The 27,781-nt window shown below is 35.0% G+C and overlaps 2 protein-coding genes and 1 long non-coding RNA gene across 3 annotated transcripts; 2 read left to right on the top strand and 1 right to left on the bottom strand.

The window, feature by feature from the left end:
- Positions 1 to 6,739: 6,739 nt before the first annotated feature.
- On the top strand, positions 6,740 to 22,125 carry LOC108021654 (estradiol 17-beta-dehydrogenase 11). The gene is made up of 8 exons (XM_017090466.4): positions 6,740 to 7,300; positions 16,288 to 16,441; positions 16,511 to 16,635; positions 19,493 to 19,603; positions 19,680 to 19,805; positions 19,873 to 19,994; positions 20,092 to 20,208; positions 21,245 to 22,125. Exons 1-8 carry the CDS (start codon positions 7,091 to 7,093, stop codon positions 21,474 to 21,476), a joined length of 1,197 nt encoding a protein of 398 aa, XP_016945955.3. The 5' UTR covers positions 6,740 to 7,090; the 3' UTR covers positions 21,477 to 22,125.
- Positions 20,215 to 20,443, top strand: LOC139352980 (uncharacterized). The gene is made up of 2 exons (XR_011604048.1): positions 20,215 to 20,357; positions 20,404 to 20,443. It is a non-coding gene; the product is annotated as an uncharacterized lncRNA (long non-coding RNA).
- Positions 21,639 to 26,787, bottom strand: Itgbn (Integrin betanu subunit). Its single transcript, XM_017072718.4, has 6 exons — positions 26,586 to 26,787; positions 26,445 to 26,521; positions 25,891 to 26,077; positions 23,815 to 24,565; positions 23,552 to 23,747; positions 21,639 to 23,453 (listed from the first exon to the last, which is right to left on the bottom strand). The coding sequence occupies exons 1-6, from the start codon at positions 26,689 to 26,691 to the stop codon at positions 22,353 to 22,355; spliced, it is 2,418 nt and encodes an 805-aa protein (XP_016928207.3). The 5' UTR covers positions 26,692 to 26,787; the 3' UTR covers positions 21,639 to 22,352.
- Between the last annotated feature and the right edge of the window lie 994 nt (positions 26,788 to 27,781).

The following is a 27,781-nucleotide window of genomic DNA, read 5'->3' as shown; positions in this document are numbered from 1 at the left end:
CTCACTTGAAGCTTTTCCTTTGCCATCCGGAGGAGCTTTCACCCGATTCTGACGCACAGCTGTCCACCGGATTCGGAATGGGATTACGATTCGGATTCCGATTTCGATTCTGATTCGGAAAGAAAACTGTCCTGCGCATTGGGCATTGTTTACGTTTACAGTTGGTTGGCCTGTCTTCTGCTCTTTGGTGGGAAAATGTGTGGAAAAGTGGGTTGGGTGGGGTGGAAAATCCAGAGGGTCATTGCTTTTGATGCTCCTCAAGTGTTCCCCAAGTGCCATCTCTTTGCATACTTAATGCATTTTATTACTGCATTGGCTGCACTTTCGTTTCCCCACGAGGGGACTTTAATTACCTTTATTTTAAGTCATGATTTTGAGTTCCAATAAAAGGAACAAAGCAATTATCAAATGATAAATGTGGCGCCTGTTTTATTTTAACAATAACCTTTTGCAACAATATATATGTTTGTTTAACTGAGCAAAGCTAGAAAATCTGGTTATTAGTTTTCTAAATTAACTGTCTAAAAAACTTGTTTATAATTTTATTTTGAACATCTCTTCTCTTATGTTTAATTAATTCAAACAAGACTGCATTTCAAGTCACGTAGAAAGATATCTAAAAATTAAAATGTACAGTTTTCATAAAGCGAGACAAAGTTAAAGTTAAAACAACACTGAAAATAAGAACTGTTTAGCAATCCTCAACTACATATAAATATTTGACATTCCTATAATGTAACGTATGCTTATTTAATTGTCTTCCCTGTTAAATAATAATTATTATTTTGCCCTTCGCTGTCACAAATTATAAAACCACACATATGTACAATGTACCTCTTTTACGTACGAGCAAAATAGAAAACATTAGATGTCTAGCTTTGATACCCAAAAAAATGGTATAACTGAAGGCTTGTAAATTCCTAGAAGTTGCTTTTGAAGTAAATTAACTTGTTGATATACCAATTGAATTACAAATTCAACAAGTATATAAGAATTTAAAAGTAAACAATGACAGAAGTATGACAAAGAATATTGTTTAACAAACCAAAACAAATTTTGAATCATCAATTTACAATATATGGCATTATTTTTTAAATGCTCACGCCGTCGAACAATAATTTTCACACCTACACTGTGTTTGCCTTTCACTCATCTGTAATATAGTAAACAAAGCCGCATTTAAGTTCAAGTTCAAAAATTAAATAAATGTATTCATTAAGAATCATTAAATTTATTTATTATACAGTTTCAATTGGACCTGAAAAATTTTTAATTATTAGGTAAAAGTCTTCCTTATTAAATAATAACTTCAAACTTATATGTTCGATTATACCCAAAAGAATCTTATATTCAAAGTTGCTAGATCTGGCATTTATCCGAGAAGACGACCTTGACTTGTGCAAATAACTCCCGCATTTGTGCTAAAATTTGAAACAAACAAATGAGAGAAGCGGTTAAGATAAACAGTTAAGACTGGCAATCAAGCTGATCGCAGACCTTGTGGTAATCAAAGAGATAAACATATAGCAGCTTTAACCATAGAATCGCATCCTATCGATAGTGTTCTAATTTCTAAAAACTAGTGGAGTGGCTCTAATGTCGATTTATAAATCTGTCTTGAATGAAACGGGTTTTCTGTGGACCATTAAACGGGAAATAACGACCATTAAAATCAAAAAACTAAAAATTCCAAATTATCTAAACTTATAACAAGCCATTTAATTCGAACGTGTGCACTTCAGCAAAGTATCTCTGGATTTTTGTAGAGGCTGCTCTCATCAAATCAACGACTCCTAAAGTTCGACCTTCTGGCCAAAATTGTCAGTTATTTTGGCCTTTTCACTTAAGATTTGTTTATAAATACAATTTAAAGTTGTTTTTCTCCTATATGGTTAAGGTTACCTAGTTTGGTTTATAAATAAACTTTTGGTGAAATTGATTGCTATTTTAAGCTGCCTTCACCTATTTGATTGACCCAAAATCTATCTATACATATATTTTTTTTAAGAAAGAAATCTTCAACTCAGTGCTAATAATCTATCGATTTTCTTACAACATTTTACAAAGTCTATGGGTGTGACAGATGTTCAAGATAAGACTTTAGAGCATTTATGTTAATTGAAATCAAAGCCAGAAACAATATAATCAAAATTCAATGCCACTTCGATTTAAGATTTAGTGTTTCTCTCAATCTTTTTTTTCCATGGGCTTTGGGAATGTTGCTATGTGAAGTCGGAAGTTGTTGGTCAGGTTTACAAATAACACTATATTGAACGAAGCAATTATGATTTGCTATGACAGACCAATGCTTAACAGAATCATCAAATATATATTTTTGGCATTCCCATAAATATTCAGAATGTGAAGAACGGTTAAAAATTATAATATTTTTGACGTAGTAATTAACATATAGTCGTTAACATTTTAATTCTTATGAGTCACTGACTTATGTGTATCAATAAAAAGAAATAAACCGAAAAATGAAAACGAAAAACCGGTAAATTTAAATATTTTTACACATAGTTTGTTATAAAAATTCAATTTCTATACTCAGTATTATTAAAAAAATAACTCCTACTGAGTTGGATAATTTATCATTGAAATCATTATGACCAATATGTCATTGCTAAAAATATGATATTGCATAATCATAAGTAAACCACTTTTAAGTAGACGAAAATTGGTTTCGCAAACAATAGAACCAGATTTTGTTGGTTACCCAATTTGAAAGAATTCTCCCAACTCCACAACGCAATTCTTTCGAAGTGAAAAAAGCAAGTAACTCTGAGCGAGAATTCCCCCAAGCGTATCAAATCTGGAAATAAAATAGACTTTAGAGGCTGAAAGCACAATTAGCACATCGCAAATGATATTCCTAAGACTCAGAAAAAATTGTTTACGGTAGCCAATCGATGGCCTTGATGCTATTAGATTTTTGGCAAATAATTATCATGCTCCTTATTGTTGTGTTGATAAATCATAATTAATAATACGCGAAGCTTAGGCACTTTTGACCAAATGGGCCATCATCAGCATAGGAAATATGAATAGCATAAAGTCCAAGTCATTGGATAAACACATGGCAAAAAACACGTTCGGTTTTTACGGAACCCCAGCCGGAAGTCAGATGTTAAAACAAGAATTTTGATAGGAAGTAAAATAGGTTAATGTTCAGATTGGCGCTTGGCTTTATAGACGCCACCATTATGGTGGTTCTAACGGGTTTTATTTTTGGCGAAGGCTACCAGTTGATTCATTTGCGATTGTCTCTTTGTGGGGGGGACAACACAATCTCCGTGTTTCGGATTTGGATTCGGAATCGGTCAGAGTTCAGCTTATTTTGCGGCGTTTGGTCAACAGGGCACGAGGTTAAATTCTCGAAAAAGGAAATAGAAACTACTTAACATGCGCAGAGACCTGCTCGCTTTTGATTGCACAGAACAAGTAGAATATGTTTGTTTGGGGTTTAATTATTGCGGAAATTTCGCGAACAATAAATTTTAACAGAACGGTTCAAAGGGGGGATATTAAATATAATGGTATTTTTTTGAGTAGAGCTAACTATTTAATAGCAGGTTATGTATGTAAGCCATATCTTACTATTTTGAAAGTTACACTTTGAAAAAAACTTCTAAAGAATTATTAGTTTAAGTAACTATGAAAATATGTCCAAGCCCCTATTTTTTGATATTTATTTAATCACAACATATGTTAGCTTTTACCAACACGAGAATTTTGACGTTCTCATCTAAGTTAAAAATTTTCTTAAAAATAGAACGAAATTTATGAAGTTGAAAATATTTTTAATGTTCTTGAATCAAGTTGAATTTGTATATCTCAATTACTAAACTATTAGTCCAGCCAGTAGTATGTACTTATTACAAATTTGTTAATTAAACTCAATTCAACTTTTATCTTCTCACCTTTTCGTTATAGTATTGAGAACATTGATACCAAAATGTACTTAGACGGTTTTTAAGAGCGAATGTTCTCAATTCAAGAACACTCTAATTGAATAATTCTCTCTGTGTTCTATTGTAAAAGGTACACTTTTAAAACTATTTATATAAAATTATAAGTTTAAATATCTAAAAAATATGTACAAAATCTTTTTTTTAAATTAAGAATATTATTAATATTTAATTTTAATAATTTTATATTTTAAAATAAATTTATTATATTTAAATTTTAGCGAACAGTACCAAATTTTAATTCGGTAAGACTTGGCAACTCTGTTCAACAGCTGACAGTAACTATCGACTGTCATTCTTGAAAGTACTCTCTCTCTTTTGTTAAAACAACCACTGGAAACCCTGAAATCAACAGGAACAGCTGGGACTCCCGCCTTTTTCGCCTCTTTCCTCCAACCCCCTTAATCCCCTTTTTAATTTCTCTCACTGCGCCTGCGTCACAAATGTCAAAAAAGCCACGCAAGGGGAAACGAAGAAGAGGCGAAAAACAGTCGAAAAATATAAATAAGCAAATAAAAATAAAATAAATCAAACCAGACACAAAAAGAATGCTTGAAGATCCAGTAAATAAATTAGCATAATTTGGTAATCAATCGATCAAGTGTATGCCGGTTAACCCGAAAACAGCTATAAAACAATATAATAAACCTGATTTGGTGTAATATACGTAAAGCGGTGTTTGGGAAATTGCAATTAAGTAAAACTTAATTAGTTTAGAAAGTGAAAGAAATTTTTATAAAATTCTCTTTGTTTTTGTGTGCAACATGTGCTTAAGAAATCCATAAACGACCTTAAACATTTTTATCAGTTTTTTGACCCGCAAAACTTCTTGTTAAAAATGCAAATCTGAATCTAAAAAACGCACGTATGCAAAAAAAAAAAAACAATATCAAGTCAAATAACTAAAATTTGCTTATTATGCAATCCGAAAATGTGACGAAATCGTTAAGAATGGCCAACCAAATAATATTTCAATCGATTAACATAACCTGTTTTAAATGCAAAAACCAAGTCCGAATTGATGGCTTGGTGTGTGTGAGTGTGAAAGAGAGGAAAAGGAAGAAAAGGAATGAGAAGGAAAGAGAGCCCAAAGTGCATTGTGATGTTGACAATAAGGAAAGAGGATAAAAGTTGGCCAAAACTTGCATTTAACCAAATTTACGGGCATTGGACTTTCATCTGATTTACAAATAAAGTTAAGGGAAATACGTATGTAAATCGGGATTTGAGGGGAAAGTGAACAGTAGTATCAGGAGTTAAGGTCGATTTTTATTTTTATGATGAGTTAATGCGATAATTTACTTTCGATTTCAATTCAATTGTGAGATTAAAGACAATAAAATGAAGATCAAATTTTATTTAAATTTTTACAAAAGAGGCTTTGCGCAATTCAGCTAGGAATAATATTTAAAAATATTTATATTGTTTTTATCATTTTGAAATTATTAAATATTTTGTACACAACAATTTAAGCAAAAATTCAAAAGGAATTTGTTTTTTTATCTTGTTAAGCTGGCTTTTCTTTAGAAGTCTTTTTTGGGCAAAGTAAACAAAAATTTTATTATGAATAATTCTATTGCATTTACACAATTCTGAGTAAGTAATACATTGTGTTTGTTTGGGAAATCACTGTGTTAGAAGTGAATAAGTCAAAAATTTAAGTATCAGCAAAAATTTTAAAGCCTTTTATCTTAAATATTTAAAAATAAAAACAGTCTTCAAAAAAGTTCATGAAATAAAAATTTGTAATCAAAGTGACAAAATATATGATTCATCTATCCAGAGCTTTGTCATAATATTTAGTCATGTTTACATTGTCCTAATGCTAATTATAATTGTGTAAAACAATTATAGCAGCATAAACCTGAAGTAACCTTAAGTAATTAAAAAAAAAAACAACTTATTACAAACGGTTAACAGAAAATATTAAGACACTTGGGGAAATAAGTATACAATTTTATAGTGCCGATGCACTTTACAAATCTCTTGATAAAAGCACTTTTTATTTAAGTGATTAAGTATCATAAAAGGGCCTTCAAAGTGGAACTCAACCCACCCCAAGTGATAAAGAAATGTCTCACCCAAGCAAGCTGTAACTTAATTTTGATATTTTATAACGCTTATTAGTCATATTCCTGCTGGCCTTCTAATGCAGCTAGTGAAAAATTAAAAAAAAACATTTATGTATGAAAGCATAAATCTCAATTAACCTTAAGTAATTTTATAAACATATTACAACAGCTAAACAAAAAGTATTAAGACACGGGTAAGAAATATAACTTTTTATAGTGTCGATGCATTTTTAAAATCTCTTGCAAAAACCGTTTTAACTAAGTGATTAAGTATTATCAAAGGGCCTTCAAAGAAATGCCTCACCCAAGCAAGCTGTAACTTTTATGTTTCATAACGCTAATTAGTCATATTCCCGCTGCCCTTCTAATGCAGCTAGTGATAAATTAAAAAAAACATATATAAGCATAAATCTCAATTAAGTCGAAACAATTACACGAATTAAAACAAAGATAAATAGCGTAAAGCGAAGCGCAGCCCAAAGCAACATAAGAACCGAGCGACGATCAAAACAAAAGTAAAAAACAAAAAAACAAAAAAAATTATATACAATAAAAACAAGCCGAAGCTGCGCTTGAAGCTCGATGACGTCACAAGTAGAGCTTCGGCCGAGCGCAAGGCAGCGCAGTCGACGTCGACGCAGGCGATATATCCAATAGCGCGCCAAAATAAGAAGTCGAAATTCATTCCTTTCGAGCCCACAACGTTCAAATTCGTTTGCTACGCTCACGAGAGCGGACGTGCAGTGCGGATAAATCCGACGAAAAAGTCAGACAAAAGCCCCCAAACTATATACAAAAAAAAATTCAGATATACAAATCACTCACGAAATTAACTTGAAACAAAAACCCAAATTAATAACGCGTCAGTTGCTTGCGGTTGTGTTTCGTTTGCATTTAAATTAACGGGGAAATAAACCTACGAAAAATTACATAAAAAGAAAGCCAATTAAATTGAAACCTTGTGTTGTAGGCAAGTGTGATTTAACTATACAAACCTAAAACAAACCAAAAACAGATCAAACTAAATCGAGCCCGTCTGTGAGAAAAATGGAGAGAAACAATAACAACCTGCCCGTCGAGGATGAGCAACGTCCCGCCAATGGGCACGCCCTAAAGAACGGCAATGGAGTGGTCCACCCTAAAGAGGAGGCCATTGCTCCTGCCGCCATTGGCTGGGGTCAGGTCCTGTGGAATACCTGGGATGCCTTCGCGGACGTGGCCTGGTTCATCATCTGCTGCATTGGATACATTCTACAGGTATGTTTTTAAAAATGATATAGGGGTTCTGATATACTGGTTCCTGTTACAATAGGAAATTTTACGGAGTTATACAGGAATCGCAGAACTCTAAATATTCTTATGTGTATCAATTTTAATTGTACGCGACTTAACGTTGAAGTGATTTTTGTGACAGCCCTGATTAACTTTTAAAGTGGTTCCTTGAATGTTATAAAAAAAATCGTATACTTAAAAATTTTTTATTATATTATAATTTTTATTATATTATAATTTTGTTTTAAATGATTTTAGGGTTCTGATATGTTGGTTCCTGTTAGAATCTGAGATAAAAACTTTTAAAGTTGTTCCTAGAAAGTTATAAAAAAATTACATGCACTAAAAATCGCATTCATAAAATGATTTCTCTATTTTTTTAAATATTTATAAAAATGATATATGGGTTCTGATTTACTGGTTCTAATTAGAATTGAAAACATAAACAGTTAAAGTGGTTCCTAGGGAAATATAGAAAAATTGCACGCCCAATAAATGGCATAGTTAAATATTCTCTAGTTTTAGAGATTAAGTAAAAAAATTTTAATCTTTTTAAAAAAAATTTAAAATGGTTTCTGATTTTTTGGGTTTTGTTAGAATTGCAAACACAAGCTTTTATGGTGGTTCCTACAAATTTATAAAAAAATGTCATGTCCAATAAATCGAATACTTAAATATTGTTAAATTTTAGAAATCATTTAACAATCATTTTACTAGTATTTAAAAACAAACTAAATTCAATTTAAAGAAAATATTAAAGTTTCCTTTGAAAAAAGAAACATAAAAAGTAGTCTTAAACCTTCTTGCTAAATTTATTTAATTAAGCTGAGTCAAAATTTGCTTCAGCTTAAATGATAAACAAATAAAAACTACCCATGAACAAAAGGTTTCTAATTTTTGAGCGAACAAATAAAAGACACACTTTATTGTCTCTCAAACTGTCAGATGACCGCGACCTTCGCACTTTTGTTTACAACGGATTAATAAAAATAGTTAAACGGTTGTTGAAATCTCATTTGTTTCCCCAGCTCGAAAGAATAATTCACCTTCGTTTTGACTTTGGTTGATTAGCAACATTGTGTGATTTAGTTAACGCTTTTTACCTTCGGGGTCTCCTCGAAATGTGTCAATGCTGTCGCAGAGAATCGCAACGAGAATTCCAAGTCAAGTCTGGCGATCGCATGGCTGCCAAAAATAATGAACGGCAGCGATTAACTTATTTAATTAGCTGCGAAAAGGATGTGATATATGTGATATATGTGATATATGGCCAAAGGTAATGGGCATTGCCAATGGCAGCACGTGTGGCGTTTAATTGGAACCGTGAAAGAGATTTAAAGCATTAAGATCCAGCGGAGACAAGTTTAAAGATCGCAACTTTAGATACGAGGGAGGGGCCCGGCGATTTAGGGACTGCTCGAGATGATGTAAACCAGCCTGTGAACGATAATTTATTTTGACTTGCGACTTTGGTTTTTGAGATGTAATCAGGGGAGGGAAAGGATGGACGGAACCAGTTCAAAATTGAGTTATCAGGCTTCATATTTTCACATATTAATTGAATAAATCAGGGTCATAAACTAGGCAGGTTTATGAGGCCAAAGATGCATACATATATGTATAGTTCAGTAAAGTACCTGTTAAATTGAAAATACAATATAACTAACTACTAAATCTAAATTTATTCGTAACGTAAATAAGTTGTTATATTGAAGATATCATTTAATAAGCTAATACGTTTTTTGAGTTTGGAATAATATTATTAAATTATAAAAACCCATTAGAAAACTCATCATAAATTTACCTTAAATAAAAACCGGCTGTCAATATAACTAACAATGAATTGGCACTGCCAGTAATTATAATTAATAAAAAACTAACCATCAATCTCAATTTGAAATGCAAATAAGTGCTAAAGTGACTAATGCAACAGCTTAGCTATACATATTGGTCACATGCCTAATTAATTGTCTTTATACAGTTGAATGAGAATGCAAGCTTGGAGAATTACAAGCAATAAGTTCATTAGGGCTGTTGAGCCAATAAAACGAATCAAAAGCTCTAAAGATCTCTGGGAGTTTTTAAAATTAGGCCCAGACCCGTATCGAGTTCAAACTGACACTCTGACAAGCTAAGTGCTTTTTAAATAACCAAAAATAAAATACAATACAAGCAATTTCAATTTCATTGCATAATACTCGGTTTGTGGTAATTATATTTTCACTTCACCGCAAAAACAAAAAAAGCTAAAACCTTTTGTAGCGATATGATCGTGAAATGCGTGTGGCATGATAGCCAGATTCATCGGTATTCCTTCGTTGCGGTGTCATCATTATGAGGTATGAGCCTTATGGGAGAGGCCCCATAAAAAATAGAGACGCTGGTTAAAAAACTGTTGACATTTGCATGCCAAATGCAAAACCAGCGACTCAGAAAGACAACTGAATTTGCATGTTAATTCACGGATTTGGTAAACGCTTAAATGTAATTCTAAACGCTAACCGCCTGACTGGTTTTGTCGATGATAGCTGGCAGATGTGCAAATTGCATGCTGATTGTTGGGATTGAATTAACAATCGGTTGGAAACCCATGGGTTATTATTAGCCCGATTTATGTCAATGCATTGCTGGCATGCATTTAACAAAAGACTTGGGCAACAAACTTGGGCTGAAAGTTCCACCTACAAGTTAGATATTATGAAAGGAAAAATATGTGGGCTCTACTACACTGTTAGAAAAAGGAATTTTATAGGAAGGAGTAAAGGTTCTTTTAATGAAATATATACCTATTACTACTTAACATTTTTTTTAGCTTTTCATTGTAAGGTAAACTTAAAAAAATAAAAACACTTTCAACAAATTTAAAATATATAAGAATTTATCCTTTTAGAATGAATTAGACTTACGTTACGTTCCTTAAATAAAGTTTTTTAACTGAATATCATTGAATATAAAATGTCTCAAGATGGTGAGGAATGAGGTGTTATGTATTTTATTTTATTACACACCATTTTGATTAGAATATATTTTTTGCAACTATTTAAGAATTCAAAATAAAGGTAATTATCATAAATCTATTTTTTAGTTGGCAAGCATATTTTGTATAATTTGTTATTTACAAAAAATTTTCAATTATTTTTTTTTATATTCTTTTTATATTCTATATTGCACAAAGAAGAATTGCAAATTTCTTGACCATTTCGGGCCAGGTTTCTTCGAGTGCCCGGGGCTTGTAATGAGCCAATTCAGCAGAGTTTCTGCCCGCTGCTGAAGTCGCTGTCAACTGCGCCGCTGCGTTTGGCTTGTTGACCTAGTTCAACTTTTGCATTTTGCCGGCTCTGTGGTGGTGGTGCTGTTGGCCACTTGGCGAGCCTGTTTTTATTAGCTAGCCGCAAGAGCCACACACTCACACAGTCACACACATCCATCGCATTGTAATTGTGGTAACAACAACAGCCACCGCAATTTCGCGGGCATTCGTTGGCTCTTGTGTGTGCGTTGCAAACGCAAACGCAATTGAAATTGAAAGTGTTTGCGGCCCCCCAAAAAGGCAAATAGCTAAATACAATATCTTACTACTGGATGGGTTGCCTTAGCTCACCACTTTTGTTGGCTGTTAGCCGTAAGTCGTTGCGTTGGCTTGGAGACCGGGCCGGTTGCAGGTTCATAACCCGCATGCGGCCTTGTGCTTTCGACTGATTTACGGCTGCCAGTGTGTGAGTGTGAGACTGAAAAATGGGTTACGGGGCGGGTGTACCTCGTCAATGTCCATATAATATATACAAGACAAGAAACAGATAAAAAAAAACTGCCTGACAAGCACATCGTACATCATCGCCGCAAAGAAACAACACTTACAATTATTTGAGGAAGCTAATTATTTTCTAAAAAATTCCTTGAGCACCAACTAATGGTTTCGAAATCACTTAAAACATATTTCGTTAATCGAAAACCAATTGTGCTTATCTCTTTGCAACAACAACAGTTTCTAGAAGGCCAAAAAATCTTTATAAACTCGATTTATCACATGCAAGTCTCGGATTTATATGAATAATAAATTATAAAGATACAAAATCTTAAATAACTTAAAGTGGTTTAAAATAAATTTTACTTATTTCTTTAATAATACAAAATCGATAATTTAAATATGGAATTTCAAGAGATATATAATTTTTTTTTGGTTTTTAAGGCATTGATTAAGTTTTACAGACCTATTAATGACACCTGCTGGTTTCTCTGTCTTAAAATAAATGTACTTACAGCCAATCACTCGACATATCCGTTGCAGCTGATTTTAGCTTGGCAAATATCCGCTTTGGCAGACAAATTGCCACTCAAGTCACTCGATTCACAAGTTGCAGCAGTCGAGATCTCATAGAACTCGATTGTGCGATTTATGAGCTCGTGTCTCCATGGCAAATACACTGTTAGATGCCTTTATTGTGATGCTAATTTTTCACCGAATCTATAAATGAAAATTGCCATTGAAGGCCGCAACCGGCAACCACCCGCCTGCCATAAAAATCACAAAAAGCACAAAAAAAGAAAAAACAGCCAAAAGAAGCCAGACATGAGCAAACAAAACTTAAAGTGCAAAATCATTGGCCAATTGGCCAGTTAGGCTAAAAACTTTCAAGTGTATAAGGGGAGGGGAGCGGGCACTCGATTCAAATGCAATGCATCGTGCTGCAGTCAAATGCTAGCTGTGTTTGCTGCATTTGTTGTCGGCGGGTTTCAATTTCAGGTTTAATATTATATTTTGCTATTCACTTGTCCTCTTTCTGGGGGTAATACGATTTATTTGCTGAATGCTTCAAAAAGTGCTTATACATACAACATTTTATTGGGTAATATTTATATTAAGCCAAACCTGAAAAACCATACCTTCACAATTATTTTAAATTTTATTTTCAGTTTTCGAATTATATACAAAACAATTATTTTTTAAAGTCATTCAAAATGGGTGCAACACTTTTTTGGGTATTATTTGTATTTAGCCAAACCTATTTTCGTATGAAAAACCATACCTTCATGAATATTTCAAATTTCTTTTTCAATTTTCAGTTTATAGAAGAAAAATTATTTTTTTAAATCTTTCAAAATGTTTTTTTCCAATAGAAGAAAGACAAATATTTCTAAATATATTACTTTTATATTAAATCAATTTGCAAAAATCGTTTATCAAGAAATGCCTAAGACAAAAATATTTAAAATGTTACAAGATACATTTTTGATGCATTTAATATTCATTTATCAATTTTAGCACATTTTCTCGCTTGAAAGAAAATTAATATTTTAAAAATATATCTTTTATATCAAATATATTTACGAAAATCATTTGTAAAATAAAACTTAAGACAAGAGTATTTAAAATGCTGCCAACCAAATTTTCGATGCATTTAATATTGCTGCCGAAGCTTTTTTTATTTTTATTGCAACTGTCGGTGTCTGTGTCTAGTTTCAAAGCATTTTGGCAAAGAAGGTCATTCAAAGGGGTGGCTAAGAGGTGGTTAAAAGGGGGAGGGGTACTACCACTCAACGTCTGCCAAGTGTTTGTGCACTGGCAGCATTGCAACACCGGCGTTTACAATGTTTTGTGGCAAGTTCGTGCCTTAAGTCTTTTGTTTTGGCTCATTCGCTCATTCAATGCACTCAAAGCCACTGTGTATTTTCCACTCGACTCAAATGCAAAAAGTGGCCAAAATTGGAGCCAATTTGGCTGACAGCCAGGTGCAAGTGTGTGTGCGATATCGAGCTTTTTAGTGGGTTGGGCAAGAGGCCGCCAGCTTGTGGTATTCGGTTTCACTTTCAGCCGGCTCTAGAACCACGTTAACCGCCTTAACCATGTTAACCAGGCGGCGGCGACTTCGGCTTGTTGATATTTTCGCAATTCTCTTGGAACCGAAACAAAAAAAAAAAAGGAGAGAGAAACAAGTTTGTCCATTTGCTTTTGTCTGCAAACATTTGATTACTGGCCAAGAGAGCAGAGCTACCACAAATGATGATGATAATTATGATGATGGCGGGAATGGAAATAACCCAGCCGGCTTGAAGCCTTAGAAATATGAACGCAAGATGATCCCGAGATCCTGAGATCAGCCACTTGGCATTTGGTTTGCATACATAGATATTATGCAAGATTTTCGCCATCCCCAGAGATGAGAGCATTCCACACATATTGGCTACTTAATGGGGCTAATGAAGGGGGAAGACTCGTGTTAATTAATGTTCAAACAGCTCTAATGAGCTAAACACATTCTGCCATTTGTGCAACTTGAGTTAGCTACTACCAGAGATTTTTATGCTATTGCTAATGATGTTTGTTTGTAAAAAACAGTACAAGTATAAGCATTGCAAAGCTACAAAAACCATAGTGAAATAATACAACACTTTTATGTAAATTCCATATCGAAATATGATACAACCTTCAAATGTAAATTTAAATTTTCCACTCTTGTAAGCTGTAATTATCAAATGCATCCATAATTAACTTGTCCGATTTCACGCCCAATCATAGACAAATTTCCGTTACAAACTAAGACAACCATAAATCATTCACAAATGTGAAAGACCTTAGAAAATTTTCCAATCACTTAAAAGCAAAGTCAATCAAATCAAAATCAGTGCATCCGAGATCAAGCCGATTATGCGGCCCTCATCGTCTTACAAAGGTCAACTCATTGGACCTTGACAATCACCAGAAAATCAGTAGACAGACGACAAATGCGTCACAAATGCTGCGGGACCAATAAACCCAGCTAAATGGTCTGTATGCTGACTTGGCATGTTTTTTTCGGGGGGAAATACTTTAGCCAGACAACCAAATTCTCAAATGACATGGCTAAAATTGTAAACTTGCCCGCAAAATTTACATTTGCCAGAATAAAAGTCTCGAAAAATTTCCGTGATCTCTTGGCAAATCTTTCTCTTTCATTCTTGATCTTTAAATTCGATTTCAATTTGCATTTTTCTGTCATTTTATGCCAAGCCAAAACATGAAAAGAACTCGCTGCTCGCATTATGTTGATTATCGTATTATGTATAAATTATAATTGCGCGCTTCCTGTCCTTGTTATTTGTGTTGGCCTGAGAAAAGAGCACATTGCATGTTAAATTATGTGACAAAATGTCTGTCAACGAGCTGGCAGCAGTAGCATGGAAATGAAAGGGCCAAAAGCAACTCATCATCGTTGTTGTCAGCAACCTCAACCTGCCCAAGACACCGGTAACAAGTTTCCTTTGATTAATTTTATTATAATTTATGATATCATTTTTCGGCGGGGCAGGAAAGCGTTTGCGAAAATGTAATAAGGGGAATATGTTTTCTTTTTTATAAAGGCACCGAATGCAATATACTCTAAAAATATTGAAGATATTTTTGAAAAATCAATTTGGAAATTAAAAAATAAATAAATATTTAATAATATATTTTAAAAGATCCCTGTTTTTTAAAAGTTCCATAAAATTTAAGAAAGAAAAAAATGTTCATAATAATAATAAATAATATTTGTAAATAAAAATATTATTTTTTATAAGCCTAACGTATTATTATGTTTTAAAAATATATATAACTAATTTGAAGAAGTGGTGGAACCCTACAGAAAATGGAAAGATGAAATGTTCCCTAGCTTGTTATCTAATATATGTTTTATATTTAAAGTATTACCACACTTGGGAGTATAAAAAGACACAAAGTTGCGATACATTCATTGTTAATGTCAAAATAATTAGACACGATATTTGTAAATATACAAAATATTTTTTATAATTTACAAATAATAAGCCTAGCGTACTCTGGTGTTTTTAAAAAATGTATAACTAATTTTACAAAGTGAAGGCCCATTAAAAAACGAAAAATGAAATGTTTTCAAGTTGGTGATCTAACATATGTATAATATTTATAGTGTCACCCCACTTGAGAGTATAAAAAGACACAAAGTTGCGACACATTCATTGTTAATGTCAAAATAATTGGACACGCTTGCCGGACCTGGCTCGAAACCCCGGTTCAGTCTCAGGTGCAAAAGCCAGCCCAGGAGACCAGGTGCCCTAAGCGGATGGGGCGAATTGCATTCGGCGGCAAGTTCGCGTGTGGCATGACAATTTATGGGATGCCCCCGCGTGCAACGCAGAAAGTGCTACTGTGCAACATGTTAAATATTAAGTTCGCTGCCTCAGTCTTTTGTTTCGCCTTTCCCTTTCGGCCACTTTTTTTCCCAAGCCGCAAAGGAGGCGCGATGGTCATAAATTTTGACAGCTTATTGACACTAAACGAGCACAAAATGTTTTTTTTTAAGTTTTTGCTTGCAAATTTTTTTGACTACCTACATGTATCAATTAATTGCGGGGCAATTGAGTTGAACTATTCGCCTCGCCCACTGACGCCCCCAATGGTTTTTCAAGGCGGCGAAATGCGGTCTATTAACACGCAGATGCCAAGTGGCAAAAGTTGTTTACAATTTTACACTTTGTTTGGGCTACCATTTGAGTATTGTGTAAACTTTGAATTTGTCTCTATTTGCATACGCGTGACTCGGATCAGTTTTGGTGTGCATACATATAGGAAATGAATGGGACGAGAAAACAAAAGACTTAAGCGACAAACTCATTTGCATAGCGTGGGGCAAGAGAAAGAAAGAAATTTTATGGTTTTATTTTTGCTGAATGGGAATATGTTGTTTAGCATATTTTATAGAATATCTTCATATTTATTTATGCAACTTGGGAAGGCAGATCTTGTTTTCAAGAACTTTTCCAGCTTTTTTAAATGATTATTCACAGCATTTATGAATTTTATTATTACAAAACTGACTGCTCATTAGAAAGGGCCTCACATTGTAGACAACATTCAATAAACTACATCAGACATAAATATTCCTTGGAACCCTTGCCAAATTGATATTTAATTAACTCTTGGTAAAAATGTAATTATAGCCCTTCTCTAATTAAATTCAATTTTGTGTCGCTTCCAGGATCTCTACTACATAGCCTTCGGCTATCCCGAAAAGGAGCTCAACACAGACGTTGCTTTGATCACAGGTGGTGGCAATGGACTTGGTCGTCTGTTGGCCGAGAGACTTGGAAAGATGGGAACCAAGGTCGTTATCTGGGACATCAACAAGAAGGGTGAGTGCACAGATCAAGCCAAGCAAAAGAGGGTTAACAAATAATTGTATTACAAACCTTTGCTCGTAGGTATTGCGGAAACCGTCGAAATTGTCGAAGAGGCGGGCGGCTATTGCAAGGGATATGTGGTGGATATATCCAAAAAGGAAGAGGTCTACAAGGCGGCCGATGTCATCAGAGAGGAAGTCGGTGATGTAAGTACACAGAGAATATATATTTTAATCATGAAATATTAAATTTAATATTAAATAAAATATTTATCAAGAGCTATAAGGAAATGGACAACATACACCAAACGTTTTCCAATTGATTTGCTTTTGTATAATCCTATCACAAAATATTGGAATAGTTCACTAAGAACAGCTTACTTAAAAAGTACTATTAGAACCATGCAATGAAAAGTATATTTTTAGCCATAGCAAATGAATGTAACTATTTTTACAAAATGGTAACCCCAGTTTTGGTATCATTATCCGATATTTTTCCCGTGTTACTCAATTCAGGGGGGAAAGGCGGAAAGTGCGTGCGGGAATTGAAGCATAAAAGTCCAGTAATTGCTGTTTACAGTCGAGCGCCTAATGTGGCATCAGACTAGTCGTCATATAATTGTTTGTTGAGGGGCGTTTAATGGCCTTTATGCCGGCCAGAACCCGGCCTTCTTCTTGAGAGCGCGGAACACATGTAAGCCGGCACCATCCAAGACTTGCAACAGTGGCTGCCACACCCCGTAGCAACACATTTATGCATATTCATGTCATAAATTTAAAGCGAAGCCAGGGCGGAGAAAAAAAAATTTGTATGCATGAGCGCATCGTCATCGTTGCGGCAACCTTGAGAAATTGTTGCACATTACACAAACGGCAGGAAAAAAAATGCAGAAGCCAAGTCCAATCCGGTCTTCTGCAAACTGGTTGCCACTTCGCATCCGATCTGCTCATTTATCACAATCTGGGGCAGTTTCCAGGCGTTGCAACATTGCAAGTGATATTCAAAGTAATCCACAAATATTTTTTGTTAAGCTTAAGTGGCTTTTCACAATTTTAATCAATTTGCTTGGCTAATTATGGAGATTTCCTTTAACATTGTTCTTTCAATTAGAAGTCTACAAATATGAGCTTTGGTAGTGAGTGGTTAAGCAGTCAAGGTTGAGGTAGTCCGTTAATTATAGGAAGGGTAATTAGTTATTACTTAAACAACCAATTTGGTTTAATGAAAATCAAGAAACGATTTGTCTGAACTTGTCTTTGCATAAAGTACTGATTTACTAATAGTAATTTTTTTTAATTGTTTATGAAAGCAAAAATATTACATATTTCTTAAGAAAGATTTAATTAAAAAATTGGTTTTTCCATTCTGTTAAGCTTTATAATTAATCCATTTTTAAAAGCAAAAGGCACTGATACAATTTTATTTTCCTTTCTATTACCACTTTTGATTTAAAAGAAATTTCAAAATAATAATATTATTCGTCGACCCCAAAATTAAACCATTTATACAATTTAACCCCAGTTAATTGCTCCAAAATTATTGCCACAAGCATCTAATGCCACCATTATGAGATTTTTCATGCATGGCCAGGTCAATTTCCAAAGTTTACTGAACTGCCAAGACCCCCAAATTATTTGCTGAAATTATAACTTCAGTTGAAAAGCGATGGAAAAGTGGTTAAAATTATGACAGAAATTCAAGCATAAAAAGGCAGGCAACAAGAACACAAAAAAAAGTTGGTGAAGATAGAGAAAAAACAAACAAAGCCATCATTTTGAAAGAGTTATATAATGACAGCAGCAACATCGTTGAACCTGAAAGTCACAAAAAATAAATAGAGATGAAAAGCAGTGGCTAAAAAATAAAATGTTAAGTGCTTAGTAAGTCATGCGTTATGCAGATGACGCGTTGTTTTTTGCTGCCTTTTTTTAGTTTCCAATTCTGTTGTTGTTTTTTTGTATCTCTCTGTTTTACTATTGCTCGAAGCCCTCTGAAATATTACATTTAATATTTTTTAATGGCCTGGCAATGTTGTTGTTTGGTTTTAATGGTCCGCGTGCTGTTGTTTTTGCTTAATGCACGCCTCGTTAAATGTTTTTGCCCGGTTACAGCGGGGCAAATTCGAAATCGCTCATACGCAATGTATGACCTGCCCCTGCCCCTACCTCACACACCGATTGCACTTGAACTCGCCCTCGAATCGGATCACTGTTGTGCACTTGTTGTTAACTTATTTAACCACCAGCTGTAATCGGATGGGTTTCAGGGGGACTAAGTGAGCCAACTGTTGTTACTTGAGTTTTTCAAGCATCTTACATTATTCGCATTTGGACCTTGACATGACCGACATTATGGTTGGCTGCCATTTGAAGGATTTCACTTTTTGGTGAATAAACCTACGAAACTGGCGAATAATTCAAGGGAAACTATAATTTAAATTCTTAAAAAATTTATCGGAATTTAAAAAGCAAAATAAAACTAGGAAAACTACATTAAATTTGTTCTCCATTACTTCAAGATACATTTTATATTAAAAACTGACTATTAATTCTTGCAAAATTAGTCAAAACTCAGACAGTAAAATAAAACTGGGAAAACTAATGTAGAAATTAGTTTTCTTTGGCATATCGTAAATCAAATAGCTTATGAACCGACTAAAACGAATGTCTTTGGCAAGCCCACACCTTTTAAATATTTTACCAAATAGTCAAACAAGTCTAGAATATACATATTTTTTTGGCATTTTGGTGTTAGTGGCACGACAAGAAATTACGCAATCTGCAAATTGCTGGCCACATTTTTGGCAATTTTATTTCAATTACTCTGTATTTTTCGATAAAAAAATATGACTAAGGTTTGTTTTACATAAAATTAGATTATGGTATTATTATATATTTTTCTATCTTACACTTACTGTTTACAGTTCTTGCCATTTTTAGAATTTAAAATAACCTTTTTCTTAAATTAGTTTTTCATAAGTTCTGAAAGACATTACTTGCATATTGATACATAATTGCATACCTTTCCCAACTAAAATTTGGCAACATTTTGTGTACATTGCAGGTCACTCTGCTGATCAACAATGCGGGCGTTGTATCTGGACTGCACCTTTTGGACACACCTGACCACCTGATCGAGCGGTCGTTCAATGTGAATGTCATGGCACACTTTTGGGTAAGTCCATAAAAATGGAAAACCACTTTGTGGCGAGAATGCTGTGGATGCTAATGCCAGTGTTTCAATGTTGCAGACGACAAAAGCGTTTCTGCCCAAAATGATTGAGAATGATCGAGGACACATTGCCACGATCGCCTCGCTGGCCGGCCATGTGGGCATTAGCAAATTGGTCGATTACTGTGCAAGTAAATTCGCAGCGGTGAGTTTGCTTTATATACCCAATCCCGTGTTCGCCCCCCTCTACCATGAGTTATCGATAATTACAGGTTGGCTTTGATGAGGCTTTGAGGCTGGAGCTGGAAGTCCTTGGACATACGAACATCCAAACCACCTGCATCTGCCCCTTCTTCATCCAGGCCACTGGCATGTTCGACGACGTGAATGCCAGGTGAGTGCCATCCAGCGATCCAACCATCCAACGATCCAACCATCCAACTTCTCCCGTTCCACGAGAACTGACATTTTGACTTGGTAAATGATTGCAGATGGGTCCCCACACTGAATCCCAACGATGTGGCCGATCGTGTCATTGCGGCCATCAGGAAGAACGAGAAACTGGCCGTCATACCCGGCTTCCTCAAGATCCTTCTCTCCTTCAAGTGGTATGTAAACAAATGGACTTTCGCCCCAGCCCTAATAATGATAATTTGCCGCACTTAATTAGGCGCCATAATGGTTGTAAGGGACTTGTAGGCTCCTAATGGGAAATGCTTGACTTGAATATTTTAATTTGAGCTTATTTAATGGCAGGGTTTCCCGTCTTGGGGGAAAGTTAATCACATATGTTAGTGGGAAAGGGTTGCAGGTGTTGGAGTTAATTTTGATTTAATTGTGGTGTCTAATTTGTTGTGAAAAAGCAATCATAATGAATAGCATTCTTTACCTAGTTCAATTTATAGTTTGGGAAAGGTATGAACATTACATTTTAGATTTTTCTTTCCCTTTGCTTAACAATGTTTTGAATATTAGTCACCTTCTTTAAATATCCATAATTTAATAATAAAAGTCAAAGTCAAAGAATCCTTAATATTTTACAGATTTATGAGTAACATTCTTTTTAACTCTAATGTGTACATTTTGTGGCAATGCCAATAACAGGTAGAAATTCTACGTTTTTAAAAGCATGACCACATCTTTATCTACCCCCATCAAATATGATAAAAAGCAAAGCTACGTTGGAAATGCTCACTCATACACTACACTGCCGAAATAAAAGTAGACTAAAATTAGGAAATAATTTGAAATACAAATTTTTATTTATCAGAAAACCACTTAGAGAACCTTACATATATTACATAAATAATACTATTTAAAACGTATTGGATTTATTTTAAGGTATTAAGGTATTATCAAGAATGTATTATAAAGAAAGAATTATGGAAACCATACATTTTATTATGATGAAATCATTCAGTAAGCTTTTCTATATATTTTCAAGTAATTGAAGTGAAATATGGTATAGCGCTTGGCTTTTAGAGCTCCAGTGTAGATAACCCCACCTTAAATCATAGCGTACCCCCTCGGCCACATTACCATGCCTAATGGTCTCGCTTTAATGTGTTTCTCTTAAATAATGCATAATATTTACCTTTGCCTTGGCCCACCTTTTGCTCAACCACTCTGCTTGTATTTTTGCAGGACCTTCCCCTGGGGCTGTGTGGGTGGCTTGCTGAAGCGCCTGGTGCCCGATGCCTCCCCCCACGGTCTGCCCAGCTCCATAGCCGCCCCGTTACCGCTGAACTCCAATGGCAAGTCGACGGCCGCCGATATTGCCGCTCTGGATGCGGAGCTAAGTAGCGTTACCCTGCCGGCGAAGCCACCCTCGATGCTCATCCAAAGGACACCGTCGCTGGGGGAGCGTGTCCTTTGAACGCCCAACGAACTCCATACCACAGCGCACCACCCTACACCACCCTACACCACCATTCCTCACCCACTCCTGTTGTTACATATATCCACATTATACTTCTTTTCCAACGTTGTGTGCATTTTATGAGCTTGGAGTTACGAGCATGTGTAATTGAATTTCGTGTTTTTGGCATTTTTCTGCTGCGGAGAACCATTTACTAAATCTAAGCTACAAATCTAGTGATATTACATTTAGTTAAAGTAGTTTGAAAAGGGGAAAGCGTTTAGCCTTAATTAATCGAATTGTATTTTTGTAATGCCTCTTAAGCGTACGTTTCTATGTTAAGGTAATGTCTTGCATTTCCAATTTGCCAGTAGTCATCACTTAATTTAAACAATCTCCCCTCCCCTCAGCCTGTTTAATATAAACAAAGTCTTAAGCCATTATTTTTCTACTTATGTAAATCCAAACAAAACTCTTGCTCAATGGATTTGTCCAATTAAAAACTGTAAACTAACTTTGTTAAAAACATACTGGTTTTTTTTTAGCTATAACAAATTCTTAGTTAGTTTATCTTAGATATTATATAGGAATTATTGAACAAATTCATCCAATGTTATGTATAAAAAACAAATTTATGTTCAAAATATATTATATGAAAAAAGTGAAACGGTGTCCTTTGTTCTGGTATGGTTTTAAAATATAATTGGGATTGTGCTATTTAAGTACGTTGTTTTCCATAAATATAGTAAAGACTGATTAGAAATACTTAATATATATTTTTGGTTTAGAGAGAGTACTGAAATATTAGTTGGCTTGTAATATTTTTAAAATTGATTTAAGTTTTAACTCTCAAATACTAGTGTTCTTAACCATCTATTAAAAACTTAAACTAGATCAACTAGCGAAAGGATTCTCATCATATTTGATACTTAGTGCCTTGGGCACTTCGTATCTTCCCACGGGATCTCTGTAAATTGGATTAATTTGTTTTACACTGTTCTCATGCTCTTCTACAAATTTGGCATATTCCCTAGCATCTTTAGCTCGAATGCACCACAAAATTAGGAACATAATCACCAGTCCAATGAGCAGGGTAAAAGCCGATATATAACCAACCAGGGCCACATAGTCCACGGGCTCGCATACGACATCTTGGATAATCAGATAATTTGCATGATCGATCACCTGATAGACAAAGAAGCTATCACATTGGATGCCATGTTTGTTCACAATTCGCACCAAGCAAGGATCCTGTTCGGGATCCAATTCTTTAACAAATCGTGGCGTATATTTATCTTGTCTATCCAAACTGCTGCATATTTCAGTCAAGTTATCACATTCACCCATTCCTTGCTTTTGTTGAATTAGGCAGGTAACACATGGTTCATAGAACAGGCACAGTTTGTTATCCTTTTCTGGATCAATTTCACAGAATTTCCCCAAGTACGGCTCATCACACTGGCATTCTTCGCACTCGCAATGGCCTCGTTGTGAACAAATCTCCGCCGTGGGTCCTACACAGGCATCCGTAGACCCATCGCAATTGCATTTGGTACCCGACCATCCGTATTTGCAAACACACTGGCCACAAAAGCAATCTGCAAGCTTTTCATCGCAATCATAACACTCGCGACACTCACAAAATGGACCCGTATACCCAGGATCACATTGGCAACTCCCGCAATCGCAATCCCCATGATTGGAGCAAACCAATTCCGATGTTGTTTTATCCGTGAATGGTTGACGGCATTTCTGGAGCAGGGATTCATTGCTGGTGATATTTGAGGCATCCATGGGACAGGTGCAGAAGGGGCCAGTCCAATTTTTGTCGCACGTGCACATTCCGCAGTACATATAGCCCTGATTGTTGCACTGGAATCGGCCATCTATGTTTTCTGGATCCGGGGTTTCCTGGCAAGGACAAGGACGCTGCAGTTCGATATCCAAGTCCATGTGCTCACTCAAGGAGGTTTCCTCCACTCGGATTTTGTGGTTCTTAAAAAAAAAGAATGTGGAATTTTAATATATTTAGTAAGGATCTTGATATATCTAAAAAAAAATTTTAGTTTAAGGGCTTTTATATTAATACTCACGTATACTGCAGTATCTGGATATTTTTTAAGGGTGATGTTCACATAAAAATCAATCTGCTTGCCCAGACTGACATTATTGCAATAACTCCTTTTCTGCAAACTGGGAAACTGACCGCCACAATCCGTATAGTAGACCATGTCTATAAAGTCCGGGCTATTATCGGCGAACTGAGTGCGTTTAATTAGGCTCTCATAACTGAAAATTAAGAGCAAAATGTTTAGGATCAATAATAATAATTATTTAGGGGCTTTCCCTAACTCACCTCTTTTTGATAAGTTCCAAAATATTCGAGGAATCAGCACTCAATCTGTCCACATAAGTGATTTCCCTCATCAAGTCACTGAGTTCCCTATAGCTGTACTCAATCTCTCTGGTAACAGCAAAAATTACATTGATCTTGCGGCGCAATAGTTCCCTATAGATTTCCTCTAGCGAAGGATAATCAAAGTCCAATGAAGCCGTATACTCTCCGTTTTTATTTAGATGACACTGCTTATCATTGGGCTGAGTAATACCAGCTAAAAGTCCTTCACCAGCTAAGTGCATAAAACCATCGGTTACTAGGATCACCACTTTTCGAGCCTGTTGCTTCCAACCGATTTCCTTGGTACACACTATAACCTGCATTAAGGCATCCAAACCACCTTCGAGATTATCCAGGTTTCCGGTGATTTTACTGTTTGCCACAGCCGAGGTGAAATCGGGAATCTTATCGGTTAACGATAAGTGATGTCTATATCCATACGTTGGTTCACATTTGGTCCGCTCCGCAGCACATGGATTTTCCTTATGCTGGGGAAGAATCATTGGAAAAATTGGCTTATCCGCAAAGGAACCAAATCCCAGTCGATAGTTGGCAGTTAAATTTTTAAGGGTCTGACTGAGTTGAGCTCCCAACTCCTCCAGAGTCTCCTTGTCGTCCCTCATTGTCCAGGTGAGGTCCATCAACACGTACAAATCGAGTGGATTATTGCGTGCTGTCCTATAGCTCAGCTTGATTTGTTGCGTGTTTCCTGTGGAACAATAGAAAGGGAGTATAAAGTTATAGATCGGTTTACTATGTACTCGTTAAGGGCTACCTTGTTTATGAGCTGTTTTATGGGCTGACAATTTTACATAAACGAAAACCAGTCTGCTCTGGATTCCACACCCAGTCAATTTTTTCACAGAGGAAAAATTTTATATTTAAAATCATTGATATCTATAAAGAATATATATTGCCTTTAATATCTGATATTTTCCCAAGGGTTTTAATTTAGACTTTAGTTTATATAAATATTATTGATTTTATCTCCTTAATTTTCTTAAGAACTTTCTTTCAGTGCAAACTGCTACCGTTTTGTAACCATTCATTACCACTTGAGCAAGTTCACACCCAGTCTATATGTTTGGTTTCCTTGTAATCCTTAAGCGTGCAATTTAACCAGCTTTTTTCACCACTTTTTGACCCTAATTACTGGGTTTCAGTAGTTCTTAAGCTGACTGCGATCTTTAATTAACCGATGTAAATGGGAATAAAATTGGTTAATAAGCCGTTTCAGCAAAAAAATGATTGACAGACGTCAAAATGGGTTTCGATTAGTGTTCAACTCAACACTACATCGATTGAGATATAGGAACCATTATTAGGAGTACTGAGGAATTATGATGTTAGTCACGTGAATATAAACGGCTTTTAAAAATGTTAATAATGTCAGCCATAAGAAAATTTTCTTAAAATAAATTGTTTTGTAATTTATAAGCAAGTAATTAGATTTAAATAAAATGTATTCGTTGTTGAACAATGCTTTATTTATTGTGTTAAAAACCTTAAAACTTTAAAAGTCTATAATTTTTTATCATTGCTATTTGTCGTTGAGGTGAGTAAAAAATAAGGTATCGCTCGAAAAACGTGATTCATTCGCCTTTAATAATATTTGAAAATCTTTCTTATTATTCATATTTGCACGTCGAAATAAACCCTAATGTAAACAAAAAATCTGTTAATCCTTGGATCCAGGTATAATACTACCTATAAAGTGGGTTCAGTGAACTCATGGAAAGACAAGGAGGGAGGAAAAAAAGGGAGGGATAGAGAGGTATTCCCACGCCAAATACAATAACAATAACACGAAGATGTGACAACCACAAAATGCTGATAAGCAAACCGCGGACACAAAACAAAATGTTTGAAAATGATGTGGAACAAATCAGCAAAGCAAACACGAAGCAGGGGAAGAGAAATGAAAGAGTGACACACTTGATAGAGGAACGAAATACAACGTGTGCGAGAGGGGGCAAGCCTCATAGTGACACACATTTGATAAGATAACCAAATAAAATAATGAACAGCACACACCTTTGACCAACTTGAGTTTGGCTCGTTGGGGCGTCACTTGAACCGCCTGATCGCTGCTTTCGTAATCCTTTAAGGGTTTATCCTGCAGGACATCATAAGTCGGCTTATTCTCGTATATATCTGTCTCATTGCAGTTGTACTCCAAAAGTTTCGAGCGAGAGAGGCATCGATAACCCACTTGGTATTCCTGGGAAAAGTACATTTATCAGGTTATTAAGATCCGAAGAATTATAAATGGTAATTATTTCAGCCTGTCGAAGATTTAGGAATTTATGACACTTGTAAATTACAAAGAAAGGTATAGTACAATACAATTCTGAATAATATTGATACAAAAATCAATTTTATAAGAAGTACCATGAAAAAATTGTATTATAAACTATAAATTATATCAGCTAAATACGAGTATTCATTGAATACTAAGTATATTTAACTTAATTTTCATTGCGTGTTTTTCAAAACTAGACTTTATTTTATATATAGCCTGCTTTTTGGGATACAGCACTGACTTAAAGGATCTTCGTTAACTCTATTGCCATCTCGCTCTCACTTACCTTGTCCGTGCACCAGGCGCACTCCAGGTGAGCGGATAAACACCTTTCACAGCTGTCCGAGTGCATGCATTGTTCATCTGCGTAAGGGAGATGGCGATAAATAGAGCGTTACGTAACGGTAAAGTTAATGGGCTAACAAACCGATGGAAGCTGCCTCCGAATAAGTAGTTCCCCAAATTAAGCAAAGCAAAATAGTCCACAAAAGCACTTTTACGCCTAATGACGTCATATTATTTTCACTTAACATGTGCAATTTTTCCGATCACTGTTCTTATTTCTAATATTTATTTTGGGAGCCAACAACCGTTCGGCATGAAAGTTCAGCGCAACTAATATTTATTCAGTACGAAAAGCGTTGATTTGCTCCGCTCGTTGGTTTTTTTTATAAGCGTTATCTTATCGGGTGAGCGTGGTAAAAAAAATGTGTGAAGTTATTGAGAAAATACTTTGATTAGAAAAATGGCACTATCAATGAGAGGGGTCTAGCTATTAGAAGGGAGAATAATAGAGGAAGGCAGAATGATAGTAAATAAAAACAAACCACTTTCACTTGTTGTCTTAGTCATACATCTGTACCTCATTACACTTTATTCATTAAAAAATTTGTTGTTGCACCTGATGAATCATTTTTAATAATTTTTTGATGTACCGCTTGGACGTATTCACGTTCAAAGCTAGTAGTTTAAATTATTGGTGCTTTTAATTTTAAACTTTTAGATAAATGGAATGTTCTAAATTGTAACCGTTTTAGTGATCTGTGAATGACTCAGCATCTTATTTAAACATTTTATGAATGAAACTTTAAATGTTTGTTGGTTTAGATTTCTTCAAGCTTTTAATAAGTGAATGAATATTTTATGGTCTTTGAATATTAATTTGTTAATTCACTTTTCTAAGCAACATAGGTTTTTTTAAATTCATATTTTAAAAATTCGCTTCTGAGTTTCGTAACCAATAGAGTTTGACAGACATCAAAAATACTGAAACAGTGAAAACACTCGACTGATAGCAACGACTCCAAAGTGGACAGATGAAATATATTTGTAAAGAATTCAATTCATCGTGTTTGGAATGAAGTTAAAGTTTATAAGTAAAGGTATAAATATATTTTATTTAAGAACCGTAATGCCTAGGGTGGCTTACAGGCGACTGGTCACACTACCCGGCTTAATGCTTGCAAAACATGTTTACTGAGAGCTCTTTCCCCCTCTCAACGGGCTGTATATTAGCCCATCCGAGTAGCGGTCACACTGCCCGCTCTCTGCATTCCTCCCCCGCACCACCGTTATTACTCTCACAACTCCATATTGTTGTTCTTCTTTCTTAACGGGAGAGGG

The sequence above is a fragment of the Drosophila suzukii genome, chromosome 2L (genome assembly GCF_043229965.1).
Source record: "Drosophila suzukii chromosome 2L, CBGP_Dsuzu_IsoJpt1.0, whole genome shotgun sequence".
Taxonomy (NCBI): domain Eukaryota; kingdom Metazoa; phylum Arthropoda; class Insecta; order Diptera; family Drosophilidae; genus Drosophila; species Drosophila suzukii.
The sequence above is the reverse complement of the archived record's forward strand: the minus strand, read 5'-3'. Positions and strand labels throughout refer to the sequence as shown.

Excerpts from the sequence above, each read along its gene's own strand:
- LOC108021654 (XM_017090466.4), top strand. The coding sequence starts at position 7,091 with ATGGAGAGAAACAATAACAACCTGCCCGTCGAGGATGAGCAACGTCCC. Across the intron at positions 16,636-19,492 it reads TCAGAGAGGAAGTCGGTGAT|GTCACTCTGCTGATCAACAA; the intron begins GTAAGTACACAG and ends TGTACATTGCAG. Across the intron at positions 19,806-19,872 it reads GTGCAAGTAAATTCGCAGCG|GTTGGCTTTGATGAGGCTTT; the intron begins GTGAGTTTGCTT and ends CGATAATTACAG.
- Itgbn (XM_017072718.4), bottom strand. The coding sequence starts at position 26,691 with ATGTTAAGTGAAAATAATATGACGTCATTAGGCGTAAAAGTGCTTTTG. Across the intron at positions 24,566-25,890 it reads CAAACTCAAGTTGGTCAAAG|GAAACACGCAACAAATCAAG; the intron begins GTGTGTGCTGTT and ends ATTGTTCCACAG. Across the intron at positions 23,748-23,814 it reads TTGGAACTTATCAAAAAGAG|TTATGAGAGCCTAATTAAAC; the intron begins GTGAGTTAGGGA and ends CTTAATTTTCAG.